The sequence below is a fragment of the Seriola dumerili genome, unplaced genomic scaffold (assembly GCF_002260705.1).
Source record: "Seriola dumerili isolate Sdu_G_001 unplaced genomic scaffold, Sdu_1.0 BDQW01000110.1, whole genome shotgun sequence".
NCBI lineage: Eukaryota > Metazoa > Chordata > Actinopteri > Carangiformes > Carangidae > Seriola > Seriola dumerili.
Window position 1 is genome coordinate 11247187 of NW_019174365.1, and position 25121 is coordinate 11272307.

The window sequence follows — 25121 nt, forward strand, 5'->3', positions numbered from 1 at the left end:
ACGTACCCGCACTCACATGCACGTGTGTATCGCACTGCGCTCCGGTTGCAAGATGCCATTCGAGTTTAAATACTTCAACAGCAGGCAGGGCGAAAGGCTGCCAAAGAAACGCTCTTGAAAGTGCTGGCAGTGCTTTTTGATTTTGATTGAGGGGCTACTAAAATTACAAACAGAGAGAGGTGATTAAAATTTCACATCCACTCCCCTCCACTTCAGCCTGTTCTCTGGCTGCAGTGTGGTGTGGCATAGCAATGGAAGGCCCCCTCTCTTCCCCACCCCAAAGAAAGCCGAATAACAGGTACTGGCAGCATTTCCTATGCTTTGCCTTCTGGCTCCTTCCCTTCCCAACCCCCCCACCCCCATCTCTCATCTCTCCCCCGTATTCAATCTCGCTCTGTTCCTGTCAGATCTATCACATTGTCTTTCTCACCTCCTCTCCCCATATATTGTGGTTCTCATCTCGCCCATATCCCTCTGTCTCTCTCTCTCACCTGTTTCTTATTATATGGTACTACCTCACTCTCTCCTTCTCTGAGCCTCTCCACCGCTCCTTCCCACTCACTCTATATCTAGCATCCTAGAGAGACAGAGAAATTGGGGAGGGGCTCTATATCCTTTGCAGATAGAAGAAAGTGACAGAATGCAAAAGCAAGCAGGTGGGCAGGTACGCAGGTAGGCAGGTAGGCAGGTAGGCAGGTAGGCAGGTAGGTGAGGCTTTGGTCTTAATGCAGTTGCTTGGCAGACTGCGTGGATAGATGCTAAATCTGCAGGGAGGGGAGGGAGTGGTATGGCAGGAAGAAACCACATTAACCATTAAACACATCTCAACTCAATGCTAATTAACCCCGACTAGAAGCCTGAGGCGACAAAAGAGAGAGGGAGGCCAGGATGGAGAAAGAGTGAGGGACAGAGTGGAGAGAAGAGGGAGAGGAAGTGTGTGCACTGAGAGCATGTGAGAAAGGAGAGGCTGGGAGAGTACAACTAGCAGGAGTGAGAGAGGAGAGGATGCTGGGAGTGTGAGGGATGGCTGGATTGACAGATGAGACACAGGAATAAAGAAGGAGATTAGAAAAAAAAAAAAAAAAAAAGCTACTGCTACAGAGTGGATTCAGCAGAGTCTGACACAGGAGACTCCCTCATTTTCCATGAACCCATTTGTGAGTCAATGGCCATCTGTGTTTTACATTCTGCACTGATTTAGCCCATAGCTGTGTTCCTGGAGGCCGGTACAATAGGTGAGCTGGTGCCTTCCTGCCTGCCTGCCAGCCTGCAGAGCCAAAGGGTGGAGTGAAAACAGCAGAGAGAAGAAAACAGGAGTACAATCATGCTCAAAGAGCTGTGTTCAAGAGACTGTGGGCCAATTAGAGATTTGAGTGACAGCACAGCGGTGAGAGGAAAAGCTTGCTTTATTTCTAAGTGGAATACATCTGGGAACAGGCACGCACACACATCCGCACACACATCCACACACACAACATGTGCAGCCCAGGCACGCAAAACACCTACGAAAGAAAAACCCATGAATGCAACGAATACACACATGCACACCCACACGCAAACCATCCATTTGCCATATATGCCAATGTGCGTTCAGTGCTGCACTGTCCTTGGGTTTAATTGATATCTGAAAGCCCAGTACAGCTCCCAGTATTCTTCACGTTACCTTAGCAACAGAGCAAGGACAACCTCAAAAATTAAAAGACAAAGAATAAAGCCTTTGGGGAAAAACGCACAACCCTAACATGAACCAGAGTCTGAAATAAACATGCACACATTAACGGCCACAGTGGAGAACTATTACATACATAATGAAGCATGTAATTGCACCAACACTGATAAGCATTTAAAGATCCAATATGAATGTGCTGAGCTAAATTAATCAAGAGGCAATAACATGGCCCCTTTGTAAAGACAGCGTTGGAATGGAAAAGGAGCTGGGAATTAAAAGCACTGAAAAGCATTCCAGACACAAACACCATGTGTCCGACAGTGTGAATTTGGCAGTGGTGTTGTGTACAGCATGTAGTCGTTTCCAAGCAGAACTGCAACCCCCTTGTGTCGCGATTTTCATTCTGTTAGGCTGATTGTAGGGTCAAGTGGCTCTACACTCAATTAAAAATGTTAACTGCAGCAGCAATTAGCACATATAATGACATTGTTTTGTCAATAATTGACTGTACTCAGAATTAAACTGGCCACAAAGACCTCATAACATCAAATAGATTTCAGAGTTTTTCAGTTTTGTTTACTTCCCAAAAATAATTCAAGTTGAACCTCAGCCCTAGATATTTCCCAAGACAATAGAAGTGGGCAGAGTTCATTTATTGTGCAAATGTGTACAGGGGCTATCTGGCAGCACAAGAGCCGCAGCTTTTGTGCAGAACCATTACAGCTGTCGAGCAGCCTTCATTAGGAGCATTATTGTTTGTTGGATAAAAAGTGGCTGTGTTCAGAACAAAACAATCCCGTTTCATTGTACAATCAGCTTAAGAGAAAAAAAAACAAAAAAAAAAAAAACCCACAACAATAGGAGATGTCACACTGCAGAGTGCATCAGAGGGGGGTAAGCCGAGTTCCTACATATATAACAAAGTTAACTAGATTTCAAAGACTAGAGGTGTAATGTATCTTTTATGAGACCATCCAGTTTGTGAAGTACTTTCTTTTTTTTTTACTTTGCTTTTCAGATTTTTTTCAAAGACAAGAGAGGTGAGCATGATAAAGCCTGGTATTTAAAGAGAGGAAGCAACTTCAGGCATTCTGTAGACTTATATTTTCTATTAGTTTATGAGGAAAAATGAGGGGAATTCCTGAAGTTTTCATTAAAAGAAACATTGTGAACTTTTAATTAGCTGCTTTTTTGATGATGAAATGATTTTCGAATCGAATTTCCCTGTTAGTCATGTTTCGACCACCTCAGCCGAGAAGAAATGTTATTTTTCAGGAGATCTTTTAGGAAACAAGCTGGAAAAGCAGGAGACTTCCAAAATAGTGAAACCCTGAGAAAGACCTGTATCAGAACAGTTACACTGGGAACGCAGGAAAAGTGCCTCCAACCTGAAATCGCACACGTATGATGGCAGGCGTGCCGCACCTTCATCGTCATGGTTACATTGATAACATGCAGTTGAGACGGTGCAATGAGGAACAATGTTCACGTTTGATCGGACGATTGATGACGTCCTGTGTTTTGTTGACCCGGCTATCAAAGTTTAACCATAAAACACATCACTATGAGACTGTTGAAGCCATATAGACAAACAAACTGTGTAGCATACAGAGCTAACACTTCACTTTAACCCCCACCAAAATATATTGTTCACGAGATTCTCTTTAGTGCAGAATTTTCAACAATTATAACTTCCCATATGAAGGTATATTTTATATTACTGTTATAGTCATTGTCATTCATCATCTGTTCATATGCCAGTATCCAGTCATAGATGCTTCACAGGAAGAAGTGTTGATAACTACATCAATGAAACGCTTTTGAAAAAGGACCTTACATCTGCTTACAGTGACCTTACAGTGCAGTAAAAACCTTAAATTAAATGTCCATACACACCAGTTTATTTGTTCCACTGAGCTAAAACTAATGCAGTCTAATACAACAGGAAATGTATTGCGTTATATACCCACAGGTTTATACCAGTGAGGGTAGGCTGAATAAGAAACACCTCTCTGTATAATGCTATGCAGTTCAACAGCACAAATGATGATACAGTTGAACCAACGTCTCTCTGAACAAAAGCAGAACGTGATAACTGGGGCTGTTGTATTAGACTGCATTCGTTTTTAACCAGGTGTACCTAATAAACTGGCAACTGAGTGTATACTGTGAATGTTAAACAAGGGGAGCTAAAGTGAAGTGTTATCACAGTATATCTTGCACTGTGTATGCTATTTCGTTTGGACCTGTCAGTATATGCAAATTTAAAGTATTGCACAGAAATTCAATTCTGATTCTGGTGAATTCTTTTCCGCCATTTATTCCATCAATTTTCAAGAGCACCAGAGAAACTGCAAGGTTGCATGAGACTGTGATCCTCTCCTTGTATATTGAACTTGTTTATGTTACGCCAGTATGATTCACTGTTACATACCGCCCTCTAGTGTCACAACTAAACACTTGCTGCCACTTTTGAATGTGACTGGGCAGAAAAGCGCTGAGAGGAGGAGGGCCACTGCCATTAGTGTCATATTGACTGAGTGAATGGCTGTTTGAGACACGGAGCCCTGTGTCGTCTGCCCTATCTCCACTGCACAGCTAATTAACAGCTCTGGCATGCTCTCCCTCACTTTCTTTTCTCTCTGCCTCGCTCCATTTCTCTCAGCCAGAGCTGGCAGGAGATGAAAATTCCCTGTATTAATTAATCTGTTACATACAGGAGTGGGGATGAAACCGAGATATGTCTATGTGTGCGTGCGTGTGTCTATGTGTGTGTGCGTATGTGTGTGTGTGTGTGTGTGTGTGTGTGTGTGCGTGTGTGTGTGTGGACGGGGTGAGTGGAGTCCAGAGAGCTGTGGATGGCTGACTGAGAATAACACACTATGGTGGATAAATTAATAAGCCTTCATAAGGAGCCTCTGTTTGAAATTGGATTTACAGGCCGTGCCAACTTTACTCAGGCACATCAAAGAAAGTAGACAAGACCTCTTCACAGCGCCTGACCTTGGGATTCGGCAGGGTCCATAAAGCATTGCAGGGCGTGTTAACACCAAACAAAATATATTCACCTTGGACTTGATATTGATTATGACGGAGATGAGCTGATTTGCCACGGATGTTTTAGTCATCCACTGAGTCTAAATGGCTGTTTTATGCTTCATGTTTAATCTATGGCTAAGCCTTGGCTCAATTACAAATCCAGCCATGCGCAGGAGTCAGCTTTAATCCAATATTTAAAAATTAACACTAACTGCTGACGTGATGAACTGAAATGACCTACAGTAAGCCTTCCCACAGGTTGGCACTGAGGTCTGGAGTTTTATTGAATCTTCACATTTATTAAGAGCTAATTGAGGAAGCATTAAAATAGGTACTTATACGCTCGACATGAAAACCACATCTTTGTCTCAGTCAGCGATCCTGACTAGATGTTGAGTTTCCCACCAGGAAGCTGAGGAGATGTTTTGAATTTTACAGGGGTGTGTATCAAGACTTGTTTAGTTACTACTTCATCAGAAAACTCCTCCCTTTCATTCGAAGTGTTTACAAAACTTTGCATTTTATTTCTACTGTTTAGTAGATAAGCATATTTGTATATGATGTTAGTGAGAGCTATTGTACTGGCACCATATACCTGTACTCAGCTCTCATTTCATCGGCGTGACTGTTGCCATTTTACTGACACTGCTTCAATTCAAAACAACCAGTGAAATATCATTTAATATATGTCTCAATGTGAAAGATAAATAAATCTGTTCTTTATGTCTTTGAAAAGTCTTTGAACCATTTTACCCTCCGGCATATCCAGTAAACAGTATCTACAAGCTGCACCCCGATATATTGTCAAAATCATGTTTACAGACACAGTTTAAGTTTTGCTTTAGGCATATGCCAAATATTTGTAAAAAAGAAAAAAAGATTTAAAATCCCTCTCTTTTGTCCTCCAGTAAAATATTACAGTATTTCTCATGATTCCTCTTGAACTCAGGCGCTCATTTATATACATACATTTTTCCTATCAAATGTAATAAGATCAAGGTTAGCCTTTCAAAAGGTGGCTAGTAGAGCTATATTATTGGAGGTGGTGTGTGTTTGGGTTCAATATGGCAAACTCATTTTCGAGCGATCCAATCAGATCTGAAAAATTTGATTCTAAGTCCTCTAAAAATTACACCCTCCCCACATACTCCCTTTCACTCAGAAATAACATCACATTACTTAAGCTATAGATGCTGTAAGTGCTGTTTCACTCAGACTTTCATATTTAACAGTAAAGTTAATATGTCGGCAAAACCTCTCTTTTAGTACTTAATTAAGCTCTGATCCCCGTATCATTCATAAATATTATCTGGCCCATGGCTGTATTGCATGAGAGAATAGTTTGCCATTCTATGTAATTATAGTCTTTATGCGCTTGATCTATTGAGTTTCTCTCAAAGAGAAAATCTCTTAACTGCAATCCACACACACAACACTGAGACTGAAAGCTAATACACTACTTCCTCCAGGTCTCTAATGCAATTCAGACTTAGCTTCTGCTTCAAACAGAATAATGCTGAGATACAGAGTTACATGATGATGCCTGTATAAACCACACAGCACCACAGTATGTTACAGATACTGCTACCTCACAATCACCACATATTAACTTACAGGCGCAGCACAATCCAGAAGGAACTGAGCATCTCCACTATCTTTTAAATGTGTGTTTATAAGTATTGTATGTGTGTGTGTGTGTCTGCACTAACTGAACCCAGGCCTGGTTTTCCTCTTCTTCAAAAGGCTAAGGATCCAGGGTTTTTCACAGAGGACTGTGTCTGACTCAAAGTACTTCCACTCGCACTGATTGACAGCTGATTACCACAGATTTTACACAGCGAAAAGAGAATATGAGAGTGTGTGCGTCAGGAGCTATCACTCCTGTCTCCTCCCACTGTCCCAACCACGGTCTATTTCTGGAGTGGAAGAGAGGAATTTATTCTGCGTTACTGATGATGGCTCCTTTGATCTATTATCAGAAACACTGAGGAAGAGTTGAGTCGCAGCCTGGAACAACAGCTCGTCTTTCCTTGTTTATTCCCTGTTAAACTCTTTGTTTGAACTGAAGAGGTAGATGTGCGGAACATAGGGGATTATTGTATTTAAGTGGGCGGTTGATTTGTTTTTGTGGGTGCAAAGCAGCCCCAACAATGTTTTTGTAGACACATTGTAATTTGACCACAGACAAAGCACTTATTAACGGTGTTATAAAAGCGATGAAACCACACCAGCGTAACAAGACTTTCACTATAAATATTTTGTCTGAATGAGATCAATTCAGAAACATGGCTTTGTGAGGCTATGCTAAATGCTAAGTCCAGCATGCTAACATTCTCACAATGAGAAATGCTTCACATGTCGATGTTTAGCAGGTATAAGGTTTAACATAACCATCCTTGTTGAAAATGTTAGCATGCTAACATTTGTTAGTTAGCCGTGAACACAAAGTACAATGGAGGATGACGGAATTTGGCAGATATAGGTCATAAAACAAAGTATTTCAGTTGAAATTTTGACACCTTTCAGCTGATTGTTTTGAGTTTACAGCGAGCAACTACCCTGTTTTGCTTTAGTCTCACCACCCAAATACTATTAAACTAATGTATGTTACCTAACCAGCTTCAAACGACAAAGTATATCTATAGAGAAGCATTTATTAACTTAAAGAACCAGATATTTCTCAAAGAGCTAAAAAGTAAGCTTAATTATATTTGTCTGATGTCCAGAAACATGACTCAAAATGAATGCTAGCTTTGCTGCATATTTGCTGGACATGTAAATAGGCAACTGTTGCCAGCAATGTTAACAGCTTGCTCTGCTGCCCCCAAGTGGCCAAAAAACAACTCATGATTTAAAATCCAGACTACAGATACTAATGACAGATTTTAAAATAGATTGTGCAAAAAGTCAGGAAATCATGTCAAATGGAATTTAAATAATCCGTTCAGTTAAGTTTTTACTGTTTTCATTTGACTGAAACTTGCAGGTGTCTCATACTTTATGCCTGGGGTGCTTATTTCCAAAGACATATAAGCTTATATTACTTAAAGTAGACTATAGAATTCCATGATATTAATTCAAGACATACATTAACCGGTAGTATCACAAAAGAAACAATCGCAGAGGGAGACCATTTTTCCACCAGGATTATATTCCTCCTACCAACACTGAAATCAGAATAATCTGAAAGATCATGGCATCAGGTGGCAATTTCCCAAGTCACAAGTGCTGATTTTCACAAACAATTATTTCAAGATAAGGAGTCTACACTGGAAATCCGAAGATGTTAAATCATTTGTGATAAGTGTGAACAGCGCAGGCATAAAGTTGATCTCCATGCTCTCTGGGTCAAATTAACACTGATGCCACCACTTATACTGTGCAGGGTGCTTTCGGATCAGCTCTTACCCGTGTCAGCTCAGACTCAGAGACGGAGCGGTGTGGTGGGGAGCGGCGCTGGTACATCGGGGGGCTGACATCCTGGTAGCTCGGGCTGTCGTCGTCCAGCAGAACAGTCCCTGCATCCACAGACTCCTCCTCTTCCTCCAGCTGTGATGTCACGTCCTCCGGGCACATCTGGTGGTCGATGCCATTCTGGCTCAGGTTGCAGTGAACAGCTGTGTGGGCAAAGATGAGTAATAAATTAGTATTAAGTAAGTATAAATTTAAAATTACATCAAATTCTAACCACTTAGATTGTAGTTAACTGTATTTAAGTTGCATTTCACTGTAGAAATTACTAAATTAAAATGCTTTTCAGTATATTTGGCCTCCTAAATAGCTCTATATGATCTGACTAATGGTATCCCATAGAGACTTTTAAATTATCTCTTATTTCACATGCTTTCCAACTGCTTCATATTTTCATATTACTTGTTCCACTGATGAAATTTCCATTTTTGAGGAATGCATGTTGAATCAACCCCAAGTTCTCCACACTGAATGCTATACTACAAAGATTCCACCAGATGGCGGCAAATAATGATATATGGTGGGTGAGCTACCATCAAAGCCTTGTCTTTGTTCAACACTACATACTAACTCAGTGCAGTGTGTAATGAAGTATACCGTTTTTGTATATAATATATAAGAAATCAATGTATCCAACCACCATATGACAACAGCAAATAATAATAATAAAGACACAAGTCATGTGCTGAGAGATGAACTCAATTAAACAACACACCCTTGCTCTGTTTAACACACTCAGGGGTTTTGCTGCTTTCGATAGATATATTATTAGATTAATTAGATTTTAGATATAATAGCTACTACTGTGTAACTGACACCAATAAGTCAGATAGTTGACTTCATGACTCTCTCCTTGTGCTAGTGTTACGCTTCATTTTAGCATTTATCATTATCTTGTCAATGGGCCTTGTAGCCAGAGAGGCAGCTCTTAAGCAAAGGTTATGTGACATACCTTCACAAAGCTTTTATTTCCACTGTCAGAGATATTTCTGGAGCTGTCTCATAATCAACGTCTACTGTTTCTCCATTACTGCTGTGTATTCCAGTGCGAGACAATTATGTCCACAAACATCTCACACAAAAATCAAGTGAGTATTTTGTTACTTTTCTGGTGTCAACACATCATTTATTCAAAAGCCAGATTCAGCAACTAAGACACATCGTGTTAGACGTGTATCAAATCCATTAAAGTATGTTTGCGTAGATTTTGTTGATGTTTAACTTGCACTAAGTTTGCAAGTTTAACCTTTCACAAAAGACAGAACTACTGTATCTTATTCTACAGCTTTCAAGATGTCTCTTTACATCGAGAGAGCTCTCGACCTTGTGCCATCATAACCCATGAATGATAGCCAAGCACTTCAGCAGCAGGTTACATCTGCAGCCTGTGAAAAAAAACCTAATATGGTGAGTTTGATTAATGTTGCGTTTAGGAAAAACCTGGGCCTTGATGAAAGATCAACATGTTTACAACAATAAATCCAGGTAAAACTGAAGTTCAAGTCTGAGGTGAACCATTTGAAAATGATGAAAGGCTTTAAATCTACTGAAACAATTCATACTGTACCCGTGTTAGAGTGAATGTTTAGAGGAAGGCAGAAGACTTGTATTACTTATAAACTTGCATCGTACTACTAAGCCATGAAGCGATTATTTTTGGTTTTGTTTTTCACAGGAAGTGTCAGGCTCAGGCACTATTTTAGTCTCATCAGGCAGTGATGCAGGCGCAGAAGCGACAGCTAGCAGTGAGTTGTGAGGTGTCACTGAATTGGGCCATTTGTCATCATGCAATCTGCCCACTTGTTCAAAAAACACAGTCGGCTCATTTATGTGGAACGGCAAACCAAAGACTTTTTTCATCACACCTGAAGGCTGCTTTGGTTTCTACTGCAGCTGCTGATTCCATGTCAAAGCAATGATTTTCAAAGGCTGCACATTCTGCTTTGCTTAAGAATGACTGAACTTCAAAAAACAATAGAGAGACGATTTAAAAGAAAAGCACATCAACACATGCACGGATGAAGATGCGACATTAGCGGCCTATAACGGAACACTTTGAGTGAAGCTGAACATGACGGAAACACACGCCACTGCAGGCAGTGACTCATAAATGTGTATGATAAATAAATGTTTGAAGGTCCCTGATCTCAGTCACTTTTGCTGGTGGAGCAGCAAGCCCAGGAAAACAGCCAATTAGTGGCTTATTTCAGGCCACTGTCACCAAGCAATTACAACAACTCTGACGCAGCTCAGAACGAACTGAAACAAGACAACAACAAGAGGTACAACATCTGTGCTGTCATTCCATATAACAGGAGCAGGAGTGTGAAAGCTACTGTACGTGGTCCTGTCCTCCTCTGACAATGACATGCTGTACACCTGGGAGACAGAGTGGGAACTCAATATGATCCAGTGGACAAATGCACTGTTTGTCAAAGAAAACCTCTCAGAGAAACATCCTGCCCCATGACCTTAAATCACACCTTCTTCTCAGAAATTCCATTGCAAAGGTTTCAGCCTCAATTTTAACAAGACAAAGGTCAAAACCAAGAATATGGCTGGACCACATCGTAGGCTATTTGCATCCTGCCTAGAGTCAGCCGGTTTCAGCCCTTTATCTGCTTGCTTCTCTCTGACTCTCTGTGCTCACATATACAGCACTTTAACACAGCCAAATTACCAATAAAGCTGTTGTCATTTACATGTTTTTCTGTTTCTGTTGTCAGACAACAGAATAAGTATGAAATAGTGACTGAAACGTGGCCCATTAAAAGACTACATGTTAACCATCTGTCAAGCCTTTTCCAAGCTGCTGCTCTGCTGCTAAAATCCTGACTTTATAACCACAATGTCGTTTGACAAAATCACCATTCACACAAATTAAAGACAATAGCTGTGCTGTGATTTTGGCTGCATTTACTTGTCAAATGATCACTCAGACAAAAAGTTAGAGGCTTATTCATGTTAGCTGCTGTGCGGTCAGCATAGAGAAGTGTACCAGCGGAGGGAAAGCCCAACCTCACATTCACAAGGCAATACTGGTGAAAGTAGCGAACAAATAAAGGCGTTAAGTTGGTAACACTGCTCATTTGCAAAAAATCATTTCGAAAAAGCAACAACAACGACTTGCTAACCAATGGTGTAACTTCATCACTCAGCCAGTCAGTCAGTCAGCGGGTGACATTCACATTTATAGGACTGGCCCTGCTGTTGCAGTCCAACCAAAAACCACTTCTCTTTGCTTTCATTGATTATTCTGGAGAACACAGTATTTGTTGTAGTATTTGTTGTATATGTTTGGATGATTCAAATTGGAGGTGTAGGAATTCATGCTTCTGAATTCACTTTAACTCTCACTGTCAAAAGGCCGGAGAGTCGACCTGTACTCAGGTACAATTTGAGATACTACTTTACTAGAGTATTTCTAGTTTGTGTTACTTTCACTCCAATACATTTCAAAAGGCAAACTATTCAACTGTATTTATTTGATGGATACGATTACTTGTTACTTTTCAGATCAAGATTTTAATTATAAGCAGCGAAAAAGCGGCGCCTTTTGGGCCAGAGTTGTTCCATCAAAGAAAGATTTCCCCTCTGATGTTCTCAGATGGTTTCAATTTAATTCTGTTTAAGGATCAAAGAGATAAAACTCAATAATTCAAAACAGAAAAAAAAGAAGTACTGGCATGAATACAATGTGGTTTTTCTTTCATCTCATAATCACTTAACACCTTGGTTGGGATCCACAACCTAACTGTATACGCAGTAGTTATGGGAAAACTAGCTCCACCTCTACCAGCTACAATGGCAAAATGCTTCTTATTCACTGATTAATCATTATTAATGCAATAGGTAACATTAGCCGTCTCAGGGGACATTATTCTACATGAGTACTCTCACTTTGATACTTCAAGTACATTTTGCTACTTCAGGTTTTGAAAGCAAGACAACTTGAGTAAAATATCTGAATACTTCTTCCACCACAGAACAACCGTTTTCTCACTTACGCACTTTTCTTCGAGACGTGGAAAGGATGCACAGAATTGATGAAAACGTCAAACCCTGAAAGTCAGAAGAGTATTTAGCAGAATAATGACTAACAAGGTTTAACTGTAGACAGATGGACTGCAGTTTGCTATCATAAAAGAATATCACAAATATGGCACAGCTGCAGACCTGCTCTGTTTTGATACCTGATAAGAAATAGAGACCCTGATGTGCCCCACTTAAACCACGCAGAGAATATACATGAGTGGTCCTTGTTTAAAACAAAGCCAACTTGAGATGCGTAGCACGAAGCATTGCTCCCTCTCACTGCCTCTTTATACCTCTCCTCTCCTCTCCTCTCCTCCCTTCTCCTCTCAGCTCACTCTTTTCCCCTTCTCCTCCTCGCCCCGACTCAATTCATGACTGGTGTGCAACCACTCTGGAGGAGAGATGAATTATACATCCTTTGCTGAGAGCATTTCAACAATGGTACAAAACAGACTAAAGGGATGGAGGGATAGATGGATGACAAGATGATGTGAGGGGTTAGGGAAGTGGTGGGAACACACAGCACAGACAGGAAGGACAGTTGCATTGCTCTCTATCCTTTAAAGGGAAGAAGGGTGGGTCGATGGGGGGCTTGGAAATGGAGATTTTTCTTTTTCTTTTTTTTTTAAACTGCAACAGTTACTATAAATAGCACCATTACATTCATCCCTCCCTCCTCTCTGACATGCGCCGTGGAAGCATCGTGAGGGAAGAGAGATAGATGAGGGAGGATGTCTACTTCATTTCACTACTCCTTTTTTTTTTTTGTCAATGAGAACAGGGGGAAATGAGGGGAGAAAATGAATGGAGCACACACAGAGATGTTAAAGAATAGCACCATCCCTGCACAGCCAAATGCATTCCTATTATTGAGATGAAGATTTATAAAGAATTGGATTAGTCTTACATAACTCTGTCTCTCTTAATTACTCTACATGGTTTCAAACAAGAGGCCATTACCGACCAATTGAATTTGAAAAATACCAGCTGACAGGAACACTGTGTGTGTCTGCATGTGAAGGAGCAGGTAATCAGGATATACAGCTTAATCATTTTTGTCTTTTATCATTACACAGGGAGTGGGGACCAGATGAGTGCTGCCGCTGCTGCTGCTGAAGAAGAAGAAGAAAAATAAAACATAGCCAGACAGGATTAGAACCTTCCGCGTCTCTGTTACAGAGTCTGAATCTTACCGGCTATCAGGATTTACTGAGCTCTCACCCACAGAATACTGAAAATGGAGCTGTTGCTTTTTGTATTTTTTTTTTTTTTTTTTTTTTTTTAAGTTGTTGTTTTTGCTGACATGTTCAATGATCTCATATTCAAGAGGAACCTGTTCACACTTACACTCACATCTGCGAACTGCGCAATCAACCCCAGTCTGATCTGTTGGCCACTGAACTCTCACAGAACCAGTTGGTGGTCGAGCTGATTGAAAAAAAAAAGTGCAATTATCTTGCCAGATATTGCAATGCTCGTCACAATTTCTGAATTTATTTTTCACTGAAATAATATAAAAAAAATATGCTGATTGAATTTTGCTTGGGCTAAAGAAACATGTTCCCTTATGTCTGGACAATATGATTTTATAGGCCAGGGAATCTGTGTAACACCATGATGATGCTTCATTTATAATGGTATGTTTTGAGACAATACTTTGTCAAACAAAAATGCAGCTCCTGTGATTGTGATATTGCACTTGGCCGTATTGGAATTTCAATAATATTCTGAGGTTACAGGCCTTTGCTCAAGGGCTCCTCAGTGGAAGGGGAAAGTTGAGCTCTTTCACTTATCCTGCCAGTTTGTGGATCAAAACTGTGACATCCCGGTCTACCTTTCAGCTACCACTGCCCCAGCTGTAATTACTTTGCTCCAACAGCTCTCACCCAGAGAGTGAATATGGTGTTCACATTAGAGAATCTGCTGTATCTATATATGTTCGTCAGAATACTGGTAATAAACATGAAGACAATCTATGCAATCTGCATTACCTTAGTCTGCATGTTACTCCACAAGCAAATCACTGATTTTTGAATCAACATGTAATGCTGTGGACAATATCACAATATCACAGGATGACATTAATAAGAAACATTTAAGTTAAGGTCTCATGTGGTTACAGTGGAATTTAAGGACCCACAGATTTTATGCTCCACTGTATCAGATGTGTAACACATACTGTATGTTTGCTCTGTTTCAGTAGCCTAAGTCATATTACTGAATGGCCAAGCGGATTTATCCAACTGAACACTCAAGAGTTAATAGAGGGGTGGAAATTATGTGTATAAAAAAGGTACTGGGGCCGACATGTCTCCTTGTTGCCCAATAAAATTGCACTCATGGCAGAAATCCAGTTAAAAGAAATGCATGTTTCAAAACAGAGCAATGGGAGAAGCTCTGTTTTTCTGTGCTAACTCCAGAGCTTGTGTTTCACAGCACAAGCTGGTTCAAAGTGAAACCAGCAGTGGGTCCATAATCAAAAGTGAAGTTTGCTCTGTGTGGGCACTCAGGCTCATAGTGATCTTCTTCTCTTTGGCTGACTCTCAAAGTGGAGCAGAATGAATTGTTTGTGAGTAGAATCAACTGTATGACCCAGAAAAAAAGGCGGGAGAAAGAGGGCAGAGTGAGCCAGGCCAGATAACTGTGAAGGATGTACAAACTCTGCACTGCAGCCATGAGACCTTTGGTCTTTTACCTGCTTCCGGGACATTCAGCAAAAAAAAATACAAGGCTAATCACCATCCGCTAAGAGTCATGTTCACAGGACAAGACGGACGTGGGCGCATTCATTCCCGAACCAAACCAGCAGTGCCAACAGAAGCTCTTGGGAATTTGAAGAGGTGGCCTGGCACTAAAACTGGCAGGATCTTAGCATAATGACATTTCAGTCATCCACGCAGCTGTTACTCTTTTTATATGTTAACAGTGTCTTTGAGCTGAATCAGAAATCAGCCCCTGTCACACGGCTGAGAAAAAAAAAAAAAAAAAAAAAAAAAAAAAAAAAAAATGAATAAAACTTCAACACTGAAAATAACCAAGAAGTGCAGGTATAAATATGTGGATTGGTAAACATTTTTCACAGTGCTAGTCAGCTCCCTCCATCTGTCGTGCATGCACAGCTATAGACACATGCAAAAAATTTGTATGCGTCCACAACGACGAACACAGAGTCCTACACAACACAGCACGTACGTACACGGATAAAGACGCACGCACAAACCGCGAAAAAGCCTCCCTAACACTGCATGCATTGCTGATTCTCACCCAGTCTGCTCTGAGGAAAGCAGCAAAACCTAGCAAATCAACTGTCAACCGAGTCCATCCACTGTTCTCCAAATTAGAACGAATGTGAAAAGAGTGTGTGAATATGTGAGGAGATTGCGCCCGCTCAGCTGTCTACCCTGAGGACCTTGGAAAGAGTATCTCCATCAGTGGGGGGACAGAAGACACAGTCAGATCCTTGTTACACGCTTACTAAAGTACTAATTAGAATATCTTTGAAGGGTAGAAAGAGACAGCGAGAGGAGCGCATCGCCTGGAGTATAGGATGTTTTGGACAGGAGCCTGTAGGAAGAGCTTGCTGCTCAGTGAGATTAAGTTCAAGAGACAGAGGAGATGTGCATGTATGGATGATCTCTTCGTTCTCGTTTATTCTTTTTTTAAAGCCCTTCACAATAAAAAGTCTCTCATGGGGTCTTAGTTTGAATCTAATGATGAATTTACTAAAGGGCACACTGATGTGACCATCAAAGGTATAATATGTAACTTTTCTGCACTGAAATGTCTAAAAATGACCTGTGTCATATATCTTGTTGAGCTGTGCACTTACATTATCCCAAATGTTACCAGCAATTTTCAAACATTTGATTTCATTCATCCCCTTTGCGCATCTTCTAGAAGTGGTCAATTTTCAAGCCACATTTTTATGATCGACTTTTTGGATCTTGGTCATTATTAACTGGATGAATGAAGGATTTTTGTCATCAGACGTCTGGATCTTAACTTATCAGAGAAACAAGCTGAGAAAACGTTAGCGGCAGCTCAGTTAGCAGCGCCTCAGTTAGCAGCCCCTCAGTTAGCAGCCCCTCAGTTAGCAGCCCCTCTGTCTGCCAAAAATCATCAGAGAAACAGATTTTTAAGGTGAAACTGCTTTAATTATTATTTATTTATTTTATCGCCGGGTCCATCTGTTTTGGACAGGAGGAGACCTCTGCGGATAATTTGGCTCCTGGTAAAAACCTCCTGAACGACTCACACTGAAGGAATCCTAACCAGGAGAAGCTGACTGCAATGACAGCAATGGTGGGAAAGACAACAACTCCCACGATCCCATGCTACTTAAAAATTAAATATTGCATCTTTAATAGCAGAACAATGACATTATTAAGGCTGAGTATCAAATCTCAATAAGTTTTGGTCAAGAAAACGGTCAAGTGCCAAAAGCTGGGATGGGAGGTGTGTTAATCTTGTTTACTTCTTCTTTAATCAGTTCCAGCTTTAAATAAAAAAATGTTTTCAATTTCACACTGTTTTATAAACTAGGCTGCTTGTGTTTAGAGACCACATTAGGGAAATCTGGCTTCTTTTGCTAAATGAAAAGGGACTTTGTAGAAATACCTTTTTCATTCCTCGAAGTAGCTATTAAAAAAAGACTGTTGTCAAACTCTGGTGTTGTAGCAGCATCAGCAGTGAAAATTGCCACACAGTGCAAGCCCTGAACATCATTAATAAGGACTGTTTGTGTCACAAATGCCAATTTAGTTTTTCATTGTTGCTTTAAAGTTGATCCCTTTATATACAACATTCTAGTATTGGCCAATGAACAGCTCCACTGGAGCAATGAAGAGTTAATCATGTCGCTTAAGGGCGCCTCAGCAAAAGCCTTTGAGGTAGAAAAGCCCTTGAGTTGAAGTGGAGCTGCAAAAACAAAGATTAAAACAATGTTATGTTATGTTCCGCTCAGTGAGAAAGGATGTGAACTGTAACTGTCATTATTTTAACAACATGTTACACAGAAGCTTACTTGGACTTTTTTTTTTTTTTACAGTAGGTGTCAGACAAAATGGATGTTGCTGCTTTCAGAGGAATAAGAGCACAAGGTTATGTAAGCCAACTAGGTATTCCTCCTCCCGCCACACATGGTTTAGGTATTTCTGCTTCAAACACTGAAATAAGTAGGGCATCACTCTGCTACCTTGACTGATCCGTGATTCATTAATAGACCTGCCGCTTATGTCTTTCTCCTGCAACGATTAAAATTCATAAGCCGTCTCTGCAATCTGATTGAAGAGGCTCAGGTGATCTCAGGTAGCACTCACCGAGCAGAGCATTCAGTGGGTCAACTCTTGTTGTTGTCACTGGATTGAAAAGCATAAACCTGAACAAATTTGTTGCCACTGCGTGCTTCATTAGCGGGATGGGTTCAAACAGATTATTAGTGCTTTAGCTTATTTTCTGTCAATTTAATGTGCTTTCATTTAACCGCTAACTTACTCCACTATATGCAGGCTTAGCAGGTTACTGAAACAAGCGTTAAATTCAAGGCTGTTGCATAAGCTTAGCCTGGTCATGACCCATTACTAACAAGATGTGACATCTGCAGGAATTCTTGTCAGGGTCCTCTTAGGCTTTGTGGCCTTAGTACATTCATTAATGCATACAATGCCAACACAAGAATCTTGCTCGACTGAACTTACTGGGACAAGAGATTCAGGGATACAAGCGCAATTATTGGGTACACTGAAAAACATTGGGGGCAGCATATAAATAACATGAAACATGCAAGCAAGTGTTCACTTAAAATATTTCCCCTTTTTCCTCATATATACACATTAAATCTGCTTGTGTTCATATGTCCGCTGTTGAGACAATGAGGAGTGACTGCATGGCTAACTATCAAAGTGAAGTCATATAACGAGTTAGCGGGCCAGCTAGACTCTCTGTGGGGCTCTTAATTCACCCTGACATCCTATCAAAAGTTAACTGTGCTCAAACTTCACAGACTGCCCTCTACAAGCCCGGGGCTCGATCAACTGTGATTGGTTGGTCCTGTGTCAAGCAGGCGCAGATGTGCTCGGCTCTGAACGTTTCTCAGCTGCAGAGAGAGCGAGGGAGGGTAAAAACAACACACTAAAAAAAATTTTAAAAAGGGGCAAGAGAGATGAAGTGAAAGGGGATGAGAAAAAAAAAAGAGAAAGTTGTAGAGAGAGATAGAAAGTGAGAATAAGAAAGATAGATTAAATGAGTCAGTGAGACAGAGCTCGAAAGAAAAAGACAGAGGGAAATGACCCACTTTTACAGCACAAACACATAGGGGCTAAATATAACCGCTGCTCACTTCGGTTCGCCGTGAAACATGTATCCTTGGCATAAAGTTGTTAACGTGCTCTGCTTCAAAGGCACACAGTAAAAGGATGACAAAAATAGATGGTCTTAATTCAGACTAACATCTATTAATATTTGATTAGGGACACAAACTTCCTCTATTTGGCCACCACACCAGGAACTATAGCAGACAAAGAGGGAAAGTTTCTGATTTCACTGGGTATCATTAGTAAGGCAGTATGCTGTACGTATCTAATATATTTCCTGCAACCAAATAGCAACAACAGCAACTACAGACCTGAAGTTTTTCCATACAATTAACTGGAATAAGCAAATACTTTTCACTGTCTATTTTTAGCTTAGATACATTTATGGTGCAGGGTCATGATTGGACCAAAGTTTCTCAATGTCAGCCCCAATGAAAAGCAACTACAGTGTCAGCATGAAGGTACAGTACAAACACCACTGCAATAATGTTCGTGTTCTCCTCTGTGCAGGCGCCGAGGGGCTGATAGTACCTTATTTAGCAGCCATGATGTGACCAATCCATTGTAAAAGGAGCTATTTAAGTTTTGCTACATAGCCAATGTTTGCATTGACACATTGCAAACCTTTGCTTTTACCTTAACTTTTTGTTTCTGAGTCATGCCTTTGAGCTCTCTACCTATTTCACTGATGCATTACAAGGTTCTCAGCATCTCAGCACCACAAATAATATACTCCATATACGACAATATAATGATAATAATATAATGAACAGTTTGACTGATTTTGTTTTTTTCATTTAAGTAATTCCAGACTGCTATCCTGCTGCTTTCAGACCACAGTGCTGGAAGTGGAGGAATACACTTATTAGTATCTGATTTATATCAATTATTGCACCCTGGTTCAGCCTAGTAAGTCAAGTAGGACTGCTCGAAAAGTTTCCACTTGAATGGCCTTGCTTCACATCTGAACACCCTTTGATACAGCACATTTTCTGTTGGAACTAATCTCCAATTCCACCTTCAAAGACGTCACAGAATCACCTCTGCAGTACTGCTACACCATAATGACAGTCTTCACCTGACACCGACTCCCTCCATCTGTGCCCACTGTAACACAAACTGTCTCAGATCTGCAGCTTCAATCAGTCAGCGGAATGGAGCCCAGAGAACTTCATGGTCATCAGGGACCGGGGCTGACACACTGCCAAGTTTCTGCACTCAACACAGCGGGGTGCCAAATGTTGCAGAGTATTCACAAAAAGCACAAAGGTTGACATTTGAGAGAGAGAAGAGAGGCGCACAAAAGCGTGGAAGTGCTTTTGTGGTGGAAAGAGCGACGAATGACTGGAACATTCAGCAATATATATATCTCCTCCCTCGGGTTTAATTTGTCTGATGTTCATACTTCATGAAGGTCGATAAAGCTACTGTGTACAGTAGGTTTTGTTCTGCCCTGTTTGGTGACACAGACAAGAACCCATGATGTCAGCCAGGTTAATGTTGCAGTGCATTAAAAAAAAAAAAAAACTCCTAAATAGAGGCCAGATGCTGCTGTGAATTTGCCAAGACAACACAAAGCTGCACTCTTCTAACCATTATGCCTTCCCTCATCTGCATATTCATCGGATCTGAATGTGGAAAATCTACACTTATTCTCTCTTTCATCGCAGTGAATCTGACACAGTGTGTCAAGTGCAAAAATGGCAGACAGTGTGTCGCAGAATTCAAGTCGATTGAGCACAAGCATCCCGAGGCTACAGGTGACACTTCAACACAGTGAGGCAGAAGTCTCAGCGCAGGTGTGACATGAATAGGGAAATAACTACAATTCACAAGAAAAGATGCTTTTAAATTTTAATTCGACTTCTCCACTGGGCTGCATTCAGTATTCAGACATCTCCAGAATATAGGTGTAAATTAAATTATGAGAGGCTTACTCTTTGGTAAGTTATGGTATAGTATTAGCATTACTGTTGTTCTCTGTTGAAGCAAATGAAAAGATTTCAGAACAGGCGGTAAATATGTTTATTCGGACAATTCTTTATTCTATAGGCCTACAGTTGTCATGTCTGTTGGTTAAATACGAAGCTACAGCTGGGACACGGTCAGCGTAATGACTAGAGACAGGGAAACAGCTAGCATGGCTCTGTCCAAAGGTAAGAAAATCCACCTAACAACAGGTTTTAGCTGGTTTGTCCGCACAAAAGGCTGAGTGCTGAGTTAAGCTCGCTAGCTGCTTGCTGTAGCTCCATATTTAACAGACAGATATGAGAGTGGTAGATCTTCTATTCTAACTTTCAAAAAGAAAGGCAGCACACGTACTCTTCCCAAATGTCAACATCCTACATCGCACAAGTGTCGTCATGACGTCAGAATTTTATTTATGGTTAAAAATACTTTCTGTTTCCATTCTTGATTAATCTGCAGATCATTTTCTTGATGAATAATTAATAAAATAATAATAAAAACCCATCACAAGATTAATACATATAATGTGTAAAACACAAGACTATGAAAACCAGCAAATATTCTCATTTTAGAAGCTGGAACCAGAGATTTTTGGCAATATTTGCACATAAACCATTTATTCTTGCCTATACATTTTCTGTCAGTTGAGTAGTTATTTAATGGGTCTTATTTAATAGGAAAAGTACAGGCACAAACAATTAAATGAATGAAGACTGAATTCCATTTAGCTGCATCGATTGAAGCATTTGAATACAATGGAGCTTTTATTAGTTATGTCTGTGCTTTTTCTACTGACGTTCAAAAATGTCTGCTGCGAAAAAAGACTTATTGTTTCAGGTTTACAGCATTAAATTTCTTGTGCCTTTTTTTGGCCGGTTTTGATTTGGTGTCAACTTCTTTTTGGTGTTTCACTTGTGCAAGTGGAATTATAAGAGTCCACGCCCACAAATTCTGGGTGAAACCAAGAGGGAAAAAAAGGCAATGTTGCATCAAAACAAAGTGTCTGTCAGGTGTATCCGGCAGAGCACAAGGCCCAGCTGAATTACCTTCCCTCGGATGCTTTTCTCTCAAGCTGACAGTCAGACAGAGTGATGCAAGCTGCGTGAGCTGAAAGCACTCAGTCCAGAGACGGAGCCAATAGAATTGTAATGAGTAAACCCCTGGCATTTGTTAGGCAGATTCATCCAGGTGCTTGCAGGTTCTCAATCGTGCAAGAAAATCTCTGCAAGTCTGTTGAGGGGGGGGGGGGTCTCATAGGTGAATGTTGGCATGATGGCTAGAGGACAAGTCTGTGCCCACTACTTCTATTTTTATTTTCATTTTCTGCCCAGCTCTCATTCTAAATTCCAGGCAGCAGCACTTTAGTACGGTACATCAAAGATGGCCGTAGGTCCACCCAAGGGATGATTACACAACACTGCTCTCCTGTGACATTTACAACATCTTCTGTCATCTCAATCCCATTCCTGCTGAGTAAGGTTGAGAAGATGCTCCTTCACGGCAGCAACTCCTGATTAACTTGACAACGATGTAATCCTATTCCACCGACTGAAATAAACATGTTTATTCTACTAACTCTATTCCTGGGCTAGATCCTGGGGATGGATGTGGAATGAGTTTTCTGAATGGGTGCACAGCCAGGCAGAGCAGGGCAGGACATATCAAGGGGGCTTGATGCACAGAGGCAAGAAAGAAGGAGTGAATGAACAACCTCAGCCACGGGGGTAAACACTGCTGTGGCTGGACAGGAGCTCCAGGTCTTGGCTCTTTTCTAAGTGTGTGTGTGTGTGTGTGTGTGTGTCTACATTCGGTACATGCTTCTCTCACATGTTTGTTTGTGCCTATAGGAAACCATAGCTGTTCACAGTTGTCCTAAGGTCATGGAGGCTTTTTTCATAGCCTGCCTACAGTGATATTAAATTTGACCCTTGCTGTTCCAGCGCGGTGGTCTCATTGGAATCAATGAGGAGTTTGCATTTTGGACACACAGCTGTTGTTGGTCTTCATCAGAACTGGTGTTGGATAATCAAATATAACATAAATGCTGAAACACCTCTCCACACACATCTCTGACAACGGATTAGGCGTTTGTGTCCGACCATTTCTGTAACTTTCCGAAACTGGCAATCTGACATTAACATCCACTTCACACACAGCTGTGCGGAGGCGATAAAGGATTTGAACGTCTCTCTCCCAAGTTCTCTTTTCATTCCTTACACCACATTTCACGTGTACAACCATGTGCAACGCTATGAAGAGAGAGCAGCCTGCTTGTAAATGTTTGCCATTATCCCCATATTTGGACAGTACCGTATCTCTGTGATGGCCAGCTTTTCACTCAGCCTTCAAGCGAGACCATTCGGATCAACTATAAACACATACGAACCAGTTCTTCTCCAGCATAATGCAGCCCTCAGTCAATATGCCATGGCTTTGTCCACATCATCTGTTATGAGGCAACAGTATTTGTGACAATGATGTCGAGGTCTGGCAGCAGAGTCATCTAAATCTTCCGTCATCAGGAGCCTTTGTCACTGATGAAGGGCGATCACAATGCCCAGTTACTACAATCAAAAGTGATATGAATCTGTATTTTTTTTTATCTGAGATTATCTGTGTTTTTGTGAGCGCATGTGAACATCTACTGTCCCTGCACATGAATGTGTAATGTCTAACAGAAGCCACAGAGTTTCACCATGAGAGCCCAACACTGTCCAACATGATGATGTAACTACCCTCAACACTCTTGTGTTACATCTCTAGCAGGTAAAAATAGTTGTGTCAAATCACTGACACACATATACATCATCCTCTTCTCTTGCAAGGGCTATTCAGTTTTACAAACACAAAGAAAACCTGCTTCCACAAGGGAGGAACGCTCCTTAGACAGATTATGTTGTAGAATTTGAACTAAAAGCAGCGATTATAAATTTTCACACCATTACAAACCCTGATTAAACCTCGCTCCAAAGTCTTTGCCAGCTTAAAGTATCACCAGCACAGAGTTCTGCAGAAATTTGTGCAGTTTTTTGCTCGTCTTGCACAGAGACTGAATTTGCCAAACACATAAAACTTAGTAAATAAAAATGTCTCAAAGAGCTTATTGTCTTCTCATGTGTTATAAATTATTAAATAGCTGACCTATAATCTCTTTTATAGGGGTCGGTGGAGCATTGGAACAGAAAACAGTGACACTGCAGAGTTGGGATTTCTCTCAAACGTCACATCTGTCTCATATTAAAAAGAGATATGATGCTGCGGCGAGCTTTGTCCATCCACATGGACACCTTTGCTTTTACCACAGAGAAATAAACAACAAAAACTCTTCTAATTACATCACAGGAATTTTTTAGCTAACCGTGGCAAACTTAGAAATGGAGATCAGTGTCCTCCGTCCAGCTGGAACTTTGTCTCCGGTCAGGAAGTATCATCTTAGAGGGAAGAGGATAAAAAGGCAGAGATGAAGGGATGATTCTTGACATTCTTTTTTCATGCTTTACTTTTTCGATTGTCCACAGAGTCACTGATTAAAATCCTTTACTTATGTAAAAGTGCTAATACAATAAAATAATAACACTCCATTACAAGTAAGATCTTCATTCAAAATCCTACTTAAGTTAAAGTACATATATATTAGTAGCAAAATGTATTTGACGTATTAAAAGTAATTGTGCTCACTCTGCAGAAAAGTGTCCTCTGTGAGCGACATATTATCAAAATCTACATTATTAAGACTGTTAACGCTCAAGCATCACCGTGTGAGCACTATGACACCGTAGCTGGTGGAGATGGAGCTCCTGTCCTGTCAGGCGATGTGGCCCAGTTGCTCCTAACCTCGGGGTCAGGCCCCCTCACATAGGGGCGCGAGCTAAATCCGGAAGGTCGTGAGATGATTAATGGGGAAAGAAGGATATATCTTCTTATCTGAAATGTGACAGAGGGCCCTGACTAGACAGTGCATTTTTGTAAGGTGCCAGTGTAGTTTACTGTATAAGCTTGTAACTGTATGTTTTTTTTTTTTTTTTTTTTTTTAAATGTAAAATCTAAATCTGACAAGCAACAATAGCTGTCAAAGAAAAGGACAGGACAGAAGAGTGAATAATATAATATTTCCCTCTGAAGTTAAGTATAAAGTAGCAGAAAAGGCAAAGGACTATCATCACTGTCTTAAAGGAGAAAGTATGTCAAAGTATTGTATTTAAGCCACGCTGCAGTACAGGGCTGCGAAGGATGTTTTGGCTGCGCTTGCAAAATCTGACCTTGTGTGTTTAGAGGTGCAGCTTTTTTTTTTTTTGAAGTTTTTTTTGAAGTTTTTTTTTTTTTCCACTAATTCTGGCAAACGTATTAGTTATTGCAGCTTCATTGGATAGGGACGTGACTCATAATTCATCTCTCTCAGTGACACAAGTCGGTGAATCACGACCGACTGCACCGAGTTGCCCTACAGATGCTTGAACTGCTTGAAAAGTCTCAAATTGTATCGACGCTGCGTTTCACACTCTGCATTTGCATTTATGCAGCAGTGACAAAAAGAAACAAAAAAATGTCCTGCTTTCAGAGATTGTGTTCTACCTGTAAGAGGGTATAAGTGCATTACACTATCTCTGGCGTCCTACAGTAACAGTTGT

The 25121-nt window shown here is 40.7% G+C and overlaps 1 protein-coding gene across 1 annotated transcript in view; it reads right to left on the bottom strand.

Moving 5' to 3' along the window:
• samd12 (sterile alpha motif domain containing 12) overlaps positions 1–25121 on the bottom strand; it is a 97876-nt gene that overhangs the window by 71511 nt on the left and 1244 nt on the right. Inside the window, exon 2 of the mRNA XM_022747718.1 lies at positions 8117–8325. Within this exon, the coding sequence (XP_022603439.1) occupies positions 8117–8325 (209 nt within the window). The remainder of the gene's footprint in view (positions 1–8116; positions 8326–25121) is intronic.